General features: G+C 38.8%; 2 protein-coding genes across 17 annotated transcripts in view; one reads left to right on the top strand and one right to left on the bottom strand.

Moving 5' to 3' along the window:
* The window catches only part of caska (calcium/calmodulin-dependent serine protein kinase a), a 105,884-nt gene extending 101,581 nt beyond the window's left edge, over window positions 1-4,303 (top strand). For 12 of the 16 annotated variants that reach the window (XM_079465024.1, XM_079465019.1, XM_079465022.1 and 9 more), the window contains 5 exons: window positions 812-892; window positions 972-1,052; window positions 1,129-1,331; window positions 1,456-1,539; window positions 2,779-4,303. In XM_079465024.1, the coding sequence (XP_079321150.1) occupies window positions 812-892; window positions 972-1,052; window positions 1,129-1,331; window positions 1,456-1,539; window positions 2,779-2,955 (626 nt within the window). In that variant the 3' untranslated portion in view covers window positions 2,956-4,303. The remainder of the gene's footprint in view (window positions 1-811; window positions 893-971; window positions 1,053-1,128; window positions 1,332-1,455; window positions 1,540-2,778) is intronic. The other 4 variants (XM_079465023.1, XM_079465012.1, XM_079465015.1 and 1 more) reach the window with 1 other exon arrangement.
* A 1,111-nt stretch (window positions 4,304-5,414) lies between these two features.
* On the bottom strand, window positions 5,415-8,658 carry nyx (nyctalopin). The gene is made up of 3 exons (XM_079465030.1): window positions 8,458-8,658; window positions 8,227-8,264; window positions 5,415-7,283 (listed from the first exon to the last, which is right to left on the bottom strand). Exons 2-3 carry the CDS (start codon window positions 8,246-8,248, stop codon window positions 5,887-5,889), a joined length of 1,419 nt encoding a protein of 472 aa, XP_079321156.1. The 5' UTR covers window positions 8,249-8,264; window positions 8,458-8,658; the 3' UTR covers window positions 5,415-5,886.
* Between the last annotated feature and the right edge of the window lie 1,031 nt (window positions 8,659-9,689).

Raw genomic sequence — 9,689 nt, forward strand, 5'->3', positions numbered from 1 at the left:
AACGCATTTCATATGAAAGCCACACAGATGGCTCACATTTTACACAGCAAAGTCAACTGACCGTCTACTGTACAGCGCAAGCACACCCCCGCATGCACGCTGCAGCCGGTCTGACTTATCCAATGTTATCACAGATATCAGATATGGTTTATTTAGTTGGTCAATTCAACAGTTTTAGTGGGCGCTGTGCAGTGCAGTTTATAATTTCATTTAGGCATTAAGCAGACACTTAACAATAAAGCAATTCATTTTGTATTTATAAACAGACACTCATTCATGTATACATATTAAGGAAATATTTACATGTATTTATTTATATTGACAAATAATTGAAATTATATGTGTATTTTTTTATTTTACTTAACATATACATGTATTAGTATGTTTTATAATCATGTGTACATAAGCATATTATGTAAACACAAACATTTATTTTGGATGCGATTATCGTGATTAATCGTTTGACAAACCTACTTGTGATAATGTTGAATAATTGATAACAATACATTTTGTTATTGGATTGGGATGTTGTGAGCTTGACCTGCTGCGGTGTCTCTGAGCTGCATTTTATCGCACTGATACCTGATACCACATTGGTACAGTGAAGATTGAATGTCGCTTAGCTGCTATATTGAATCTCCCATCAGGCCTTGAGCATTACCTACGCATGGGGTGTCCTTATACTGTATTCCCAATCATGTCTAGCTCTCCCAAACATGAACCAAATTACACCAGAGTTACTTCCCTCTTCATGTAGGACAACAGCATCAATCCTTCTCTCCTCGAAATAACATTTCCTCCTTTATTTTAGTGTTCGATCAATTAGATCTGGTCACATACGAGGAGGTGGTCAAGATGCCAGCGTTCAAGAGGAAAACATTAGTGCTGCTAGGTGCGTATGAGGATCTGGGTGCAATCCCAGTTGGCACAAAGCGTTTGATCTTTACATGTGCTGTTTTGACATCTGGCAGGTGCCCACGGTGTTGGCAGAAGACACATCAAGAACACACTCATCACCAAACACTCAGACAGATTCGCTTACCCCATTCCACGTAAGAAATATGCCTTAACACACTGTCACTCTGAGCCAAAAACGAAAAGCTGACGTGTCAACGTTTTCCCCAAAAGACACGACGAGACATCCAAAGAAAGACGAAGAGAACGGCAAGAATTATTACTTTGTATCCCACGACCAAATGATGCAGGACATCTCCAACAACGAATACCTTGAGTACGGCAGCCACGAGGACGCGATGTACGGCACGCGGTTGGAAACGATACGCAAGATCCATGAGCAGGGACATGTAGCCATACTGGACGTAGAGCCACAGGTGAATGTCAAGGGTCTTTCTGGTTATATGGATGTGGTATTGAGGATTTGATATAAAAGAGAAAAATAATATGCAAAACAGGACAGACGGTGTTGAATTGAGTTTTGTTCTTGATTATTCTCAGGCACTGAAGGTTTTACGGACAGCTGAATTCGCTCCCTTTGTGGTTTTCATCGCTGCGCCGACCATCACCCCCGGCATGAATGAGGTAAGACCAGACGTTACCCAATGTCACAGCATTTGCAGTTCTCTACCTTCTTTTATTCAGCTCAATCTGTCGATCAGGCTTGTTTTCTTTTGCATGCTTCTTTTGTTTTGGCTTATGTTTTGATTTGTTTTACCTTGCCTTACATCGCGCTCAGCTTCCCAGATGGTGCAGGAAGCTGCCCGTGAGTATAACAGGAAGTCCCTTTTAGGCCCTACTTGTGCCCACCACAGCTCTTCCAAAATAAGTTCCTCTCTGTTCATGACCAAACATCTAAGGTCATGAGGGTAAATGGCTGTTTTCCAGAAATCCCAGACCCACGTCATGTTACTTGTCTTTATAAGCAATATATTTGGTCTCATTTACTAACTGGTTTTGTGTTTAAAACCTGTTTGAATGTTGTCTATTTACCCGTCGTGATTCTATTTATTATGTATCGTTATCATTATAAACTGGCAAAGTGACACTACAATAATTTAAATATTGCAATTCAGCACACATGACCGCACATCTTTGTTTGAGGTTGTGTTCTAGGCCCTCATATGGAGAAGGGTTGGGTTTGTATTAAGCTTATTTGTAATTGCAGTCTTTTGTTTCGAATAATCCAAATTTATCAACACTACATGGTAAAAAATGTAGTGCGTATGTACAAAATAATTAGTGAATGAGACACTCCCGGTTCTCTCTCTACATGATCTGTCACTCCACTTTGTCATTGTTCAATTTTCTCATGATGTGAAAAACATTTATGGGAACATGGTCAGTATCTGGTCTTTTGAAGGGTCCCCTAGATTTTGAGCATAAAGACTTACTCTAGAAATGCTGTCACGCTTTATGGTGATAGTTCACCCAAACATTCTGTCATCATTTACTCACCCTCTTGTCATTTCAAACTGGTATGACTTTGTTCCGCAGAACACGAATCAAGATATTTTGAATAAGTTGGTAACCAAACAGTGCCGGCACCCATGGACACAAACCCACGCAAGTCAATGGTTGCCAGTTAACAACATTTTTCAAAATATCTTCTTTTGTGTCCTGCAGTCATACAGGTATAAAATGACACGAGGGTGAGTAAATCATGACAGGATTTTTCTTTTTGGGTGAACTTTAAGAACTTCAAAACTTCTTCGCGTGTGCTTGTGTTACCTCCCCATGCCACGAAGTCTAGTGTGACTGCACCTTTATCCTATTCCACCTGCCGGCTGCTCTCTCGCTCACTCTCGTTCTTTTATTCTGCAGGACGAGTCACTGCAGAGGCTGCAGAAGGAGTCTGAGATTCTACAGAAGACGTATGCACACTACTTTGACCAAACCATCATCAATAATGAGATTGATGAGACTATCCGGCTCCTAGAGGAAGCAATGGACCTGGTTTGCACCACCGCGCAGTGGGTGCCAGTGTCCTGGGTCTATTAAAACGGCAACCCAGGCGACCTGTAACCTTACGCCCCTGCAACCTCACACTTTGCAATGCATCTCTGCAAAAAAACATGAAACTTTCCCTCGATGAAAATAGAAGCGAGACCCACCTCTGAGGTTTAACAACATTGATGTGTGAGCCCCGTCTTGGCCCCTCACAGTCTACCTAGACGTAGTGTTGTATCAATTAAAAAAAGCTCAGTAAATTACTAAATATTGTCATGTCTATATAGCTAGGAGGCAACATTTTGTAGACGTTTGTTTTAAAGAGACAGTATCCCTTTTTGCCCCATAATATATAGTTTGCTGGAAATTCGTTTAAGTAGCAGAGAAAAAATGCAGTATTATTACAGCAGAAACCGCGTTGCTTTTTTCTGTACGAACCACCCATTAACACGGCCGTCAAACATAATCCCCACATTATATTGAGCACGCTCAAACCCACAGAGTCAAGTTATTTCGCTTGCGTTTGAAAGCAACTTGCTTTTTGTGTTTGTGTTGTTTTTCCCAGCCCCCCCTCATGTACATGTGGATACGGTCTCTCACAAGGTCTACATAAATGTTTTAGAGACTTGAATGAGATCTCATGCATGTGAACATTCTCAAGCTTCCATACTGTCAGTGTTAGCTGTGTTCAGATGATCACCCACAGCAGACAAACATTCCATTCATCTGGACAAACACATTGAAACAAACGGAGCCAGTGACGAGCTAAACATCTATGAAGAAAAGACCTATGCACATCCCTTGCATTTTGGCAACTTTGTAAACAGTTTATTTTTACCAATCATGTAGTATGATGTGTTTGTAAATGGTCAAGATTTTTATTTGTTGTACGATTAAAGGGGTTCGGAGGAAATAGAAAAAACAACAAACAACTGTTCTGCCATTTCAGAAATGTGTCATATTAATGTTTCAATTGAGCTGATTCAACAACAACAAAAAAACATTTATATTCCTGTGCAGTTGTTTGAGGAAAAGTTATGTGAACTGCGTGGCACAAGGCGATGCGATGCGTTCATCTGAACGGTTCTGTAAATGTCAAACTGTTTACTCAAACTGCCCTGTGTAAATTCTACTGTTGATGACAGAGCAGCTCTTCAGTATGAGAGTGTTTTTTAAATATATTTCCTTTTACGTGGTGAAGAATTTGTCTTTGTCTTCTGTGCTGTTTTGTCGTCTCTTGCTCTTTCTCGGCGTGAGTTGGCAGACTCCCTGTCTGCCTGATTCTGTGTGACGGCAGTTGGGATCAAAACCCATTTGTGTGTTGGAGAGCGAGAGCTTGACCAATTGCGTTGTACAGCACCTTTTAAACACATTAAAAATATGAAGAAGGGTCTGCACCATTTCTGATCGCTAATCAATAAGCACATATGTGGCATTCACATGTCCCTCATGTTCACAAATCCTTTTATAAGATGTTTTCAGGACTGTTTTTAAGTCATGTGGAGATAACATGGATTATCAGGTTTATTATCATGGGTGAGACAGACTTAAATCTATTCACAGCATGCGTCTCCAAGACTGTATCCAATTTCACATTCCATTGTTTTCAGTTTGAAATGGAAATATGAGGTAGCTAACGCAATAATAATGTATTAGATTTCTTACATAACTGTAGTTTGCCAGTAAAATAGTTTGAAATTAATTAGGTCAGCTATTTTTTCCTACAAATACATTTTGATTTTCAATGAGACGTGAAGTTAAACTCGAATTCAAATAAGAGTGCATTTCTTCTGAGATCTGTTAAACCAAATAATTAAGGCTTAATAACTCTGAAATACAATATAATGTTTAATAAATGCACTTATGGATTTTTGCGCATTCATATTTAACTCAATACAATGATCTTTGTGCTTAAAATATTTAGTATATTTTGAAAAACAATTTACAAATCTCCTATGTGAACATTTATGTGTATTTATATTATCATGGAATCTGTTTATTAGGAGATCGAGTTTGCTATCGTCCAGAAATAATCTATGTTGTGCTGTGGATAGAAGAGGTGTGTATTCATAATTGCCAAAAGCTATAATAAATTTTGTCATTTAGCAGATGCTTTTATCCAAAGAGAGTTCAGGGAGCAATAAAGCGATATGTCAGGAGCAATAATAAATGAGGTGCTAATACCACGTAACTAGTTTCCACAAAAGCCAGAACAATACCTGTTGAGAGAAAGAGAGCGGGTTAGTTTTTTTTATTTGGCTGTTAAGTATTCATTTGGTTACGATATGAAGCAGCTTGCATTACTGAACGCACCTAAGCTTTACAGAATAGAAGAGCTAATGCATTTTCCAGAACTGGAAAATCACCAGTTTAATGATCCAAACAAAAGAGGACAGCGTCTCAAGCCTCTATACCATCTGGTGAAGTCATAGCGAGAAACTTTTCTCCTACACAATAAATGCAGCAAAGTTATGCAACACACTACAGAAATGTAAACGTGTTCCAGATGTGCATTATCGAGTGTTTATTGAAAAAAACAACTAGGATTCCCTTATTTATTGTCTTAAGTTACATCATTTTTATAATAATTCAATTTACTTTTTTAAAGTAAAATGTACTTAATTTTTTACTCTGGTTTTTCCACACAATTATCTCAATTAAGTTTTACTTTTAAAATGTTTGCAAAATCATAACACAAATTTCTTTGTAAATGTACTTATTTTTAAACATATTTTTACCTTTTTTTTTTTTTTAGAATCGTGGGCAAAAATGTGCACAAATGAACACACAAGAAAATTAAGTTAATCCTACACAAGTTCTTTGTCAGTGTTTATACATTTTTTCAGTTTGAAATCCGACGATGTCCTAAACATCTTTTTGTCAATAACTGCCATAATTCCAAACCCATATATAAAATGTCTAATTTAATCACAGCCTTTAATCTAAACGTTTTTCTACTTGACTTTCTTTCTTGAAAGCATCTCAACAGACATTAATGGAGTCAGACAGAAAGCCAATCTGCCCTTGAAAAAGTAACACAAGAAGCAAGACTTTATAAAGAGCACACAGTCCGGGTCCAGCAGAAACCTGACTCTCAGCTGAGTCCTGCTGGGTGCCGTTCCTCAGAGCGTCTGTGGAGTTGATCATGTCTCTCAGTTCCTGCTGGAGCAGTTTGGAGATGAGACTGTTGAACTTGTTCTCTGTGGTGGTGTAGTCAGGAACCGATGTGGTGAGGCTGAGCTCTGGCGGATCCACGCAGGTCCCGTTCAGACGGGCGTAGACCACTTTGCTCAGATCCAGGCCGGCCACCGAGGAAGGTGATGCGCAAGGAATGTCTCTCACTAGCTTGTAACTGTCCATCCATTCTCTGAGCCACTCGAGACCACAGCTGCACTCCCAGGGGTTTCGAAAAAGATACAGGCGGCCGATAAAATAAATGGGCTGAAAAACAGTGAATGGCATAGTTGTCAGATTGTTGCTGTTGAGGTGTAGCGTGATGAGGCTTGTCAGGTTCTGAAAAGCACCCTCTTCGATATAAACCAGTCGGTTTCGATCTAAGTAGAGCACTTCTAGCTCCACCAGATCACTGAACCATGTTTTGGAGACGTTGGTCAAGAGATTCCCACCCAGGTTTATCATTTTTAAAATGCTTAGGCCTTTGAAAGCTTGCTGGGGTAAGTCAACCAACAGATTGTCATTCAGGTAGAAGTTCTCCAGACGCAGTAGATCCTTAAAAGCTTCATCATGAATAACATTAATGTGATTCTCCTGTAGATTGAGGTATTTGAGATTCGTCAGACCCAGCAAAGAGTTGTAAGCCACCGCTTCAATCTTATTGCGCTCCAAATAAACATCCGTAAGGTTTTCCATCCCCCGTATGGCGCCTGGGACACGGCGAAAGTTGTTCTGAAAAACCAGCAGTTCCTTCAGGGAAATTTGCTCAATGAAGATTCGGTCTGGCATGTTGAACAGGTTACAGTCCGAAAGGTCCAAACGCTCCAAACGTTTGAGTGACGTGAATGTGCGTGTGTGCAGGTAACGAATGTACTCGCTGTGCGCCAACTTCAGCTCCAGCAGGTTGGGCAGTCCTTTAAACGCACCTGGTGTGATGAACGAGATGTTGTTGTGGTCGAGTGAGAGTGACCTGAGCAAAGGGAGAGTGCCAAAAGCACGCTCGGACAAGAACTTGAGGCTGTTCTTGTCGAGGTTGATGGAGGTGGCCTCGCAGGGGAATTCTTTGGGCAGGTCGACCATGTTGACGCGGTCGCACAGGACGCTGCAGTTCTTCTCTTGAGTGCACGTGCAACTGGGTGGACAGGACCGTGTGCAGGACCAAATAGCAGAGGCGTGAGGGAGGAGGAGGAGCAGGAGGAAGTAAGCTTGAGAAACAGGAGATGAGTTTTGTTAGAGGATGCTGGTAAATCTCCATGGGCAATTGAAGATAAAAAGCTCTTTTACATGTTCATTAAAATACTTTTTTCAAGACTTTTTGACATGTTGAACATTTATATGTCAGCAGATATACGCACAGTATGTTCACGGTGTACATTTAATCCGTTTTTATAATAATTTGTGTGTTCCTTGAAAATTAAGTTATTAATATGATTTTTAGCACCGATTAAGCTAAGGGAACAACATACTAAAATGTAAAATATTCTCACCATTCATTTACCCTCATGTCATTCTGTGGAATTTTCAAAATATCTTTTTTGGGTTGTGTCATACAGATTTAAATGATTTAAAGGTGTAAATGATTTTTGGCTGAGCTATCCCTTTAAGTATTCTTTCTCATATTGATTACACAGATGGTGAATTGTTGTTCAAGCCAAACTCATTGCATGTCAATAGGTTAAACTAGAACTCCCGTCTAAACGTCTGTCATTTAACAAATTTATTCAGGACGAAAAACACTTGCCTTGAATAATCTTTTAAAATTCAGAAAGAAGTTCCGGACATTATGATGTTAATTATGCTGATGTAGTCATGCAGCATAAGCAATCACTTTCCAAATGAGTTGTGCTCTCAGGAGCTATTCGAGATTACAACAGGTGACCGGAGGAATCATTTAAGGTGTCACTCTCTGTCCTGCAGCTGCTCTCCACTATAAAAACGATGATGATTAACAAAGAACAGATTAGAGATAACCTAAATACTTCAGATATTGTTGCTTCTCTGGAATTCATATTGATAGTGTGTTTCTGCTGCACGCGGATGTTCAATCAAATGCTTCAGTTTCTCAAATATGTAATAATTGAATGAATACAGTGGTTTAAAGACTACGATTGTAGAAATCAACCAAACTAATTGGATTCTGACACTTACCAGTAAAAATCATGAGACACATCACCGGTTGCTCTCAGCTGTGGATTTTTAGGACGGAAAAAAAACATTTGGCATATTTAGACCAAATATCCATTATTTGATTTGACAAACATTAAATTACCAATTTTTTTGGAGTGAGACATTTGTTACAGAATTTGTTTCCATTATATTTAACGTCCCAAACATTCCACATCACAAAATTAGCAGTGACTACTACACTTAACTACTTACCAGCCCATCATTTCCAGTAAAGGTGGTCCTGTACTCCCAGGTAATAAAGGTTGATCCACACATTCACCCAGCATGATTCTGTCTGTACTGCTTCATTCCAAGTGAACACATGAATGGATTAAAAGGTCCGGTCGCTTAGAGTTTATGTGTTCGCACACATCCACTAACATCAGCACTCCCACAACACTTCCAAAAGCCATCACTTAATGGCAGAGAAATCCCAGGATTATTGCTGTTTAAAGCACTACTATGAAATTAAGGCGAACAAAAATGACCTACTGGGCTTCAATGGTACATACAGATTACAACCTGCAATCTCCTTACATGAACCAGCCGGTCATGGCCATTACGACATATAACTTTTCGGGAAACATTTAAAACATCTGCCACGTTAATGTTAACACATTGCATTATGTCATACGAGTAGTTCACCTTCAAAATGAAAATTCCATCATTTACAAACCCTTTTGTCATTTCATTTTTGTATGGCTTTCTTTCAAAAAAACAAAAGAAGATATTTTGAAGAATGTTGTTAGCCCCCTAATGTTGTTATGCATTCACTTGCATTGGTTACAATAGAAGTCAATGGGGGGATGTGCGGTTCTGTTACCAACGTTTTTCAAAAGATCTTCTTTCGTGTCCTCCTGAAGAAAGTCATACAGATTTGCATGCAAATGAAGACAGAATTTTCATTTTGAAGGTGAACTTCTCCAGTAACTTAATAGAAATAGAACAGAAAGGCATGTATCATTACTAGGGCTGTCAAACAATGATTCGCTAACTTTATGAAAAGTTAAAGTTTTTGTTTACATAATGTCTTTGTTAAAAATGATATATTTGTATATTACATATTTAAATGATCTTAAAATATAAGTGTATACAAACGTACACATTTCTTTAATACACACATGTACTGTATGTGTGTGTAGTTGAATAATACTTATTTTCCTTTTGTAATCTGAAGGAGGACTGAAAACGAAAATATTTTATAAGCATTGGCAACATGACAAATGTAATGCAGTTTCCTCCGCTAAAATCAAACAATACAGACACAAAGTGGGTCAAGTTACACAATTCAGAAAAGGAACACCTAAAACCCCATATAATTATAATCAGCTTCGTTGGACCACATGATCATATAACCTACGAGTCAATAGTTTTCAATCATTTGACATATTTCTCATGACCTTTTAATCTGAAGGTGCAATGTATCAATGTTTGAAATGACCTTT

This window comes from Barbatula barbatula, assembly GCF_947034865.1.
Source record: "Barbatula barbatula genome assembly, chromosome: 9".
Lineage (NCBI taxonomy): Eukaryota > Metazoa > Chordata > Actinopteri > Cypriniformes > Nemacheilidae > Barbatula > Barbatula barbatula.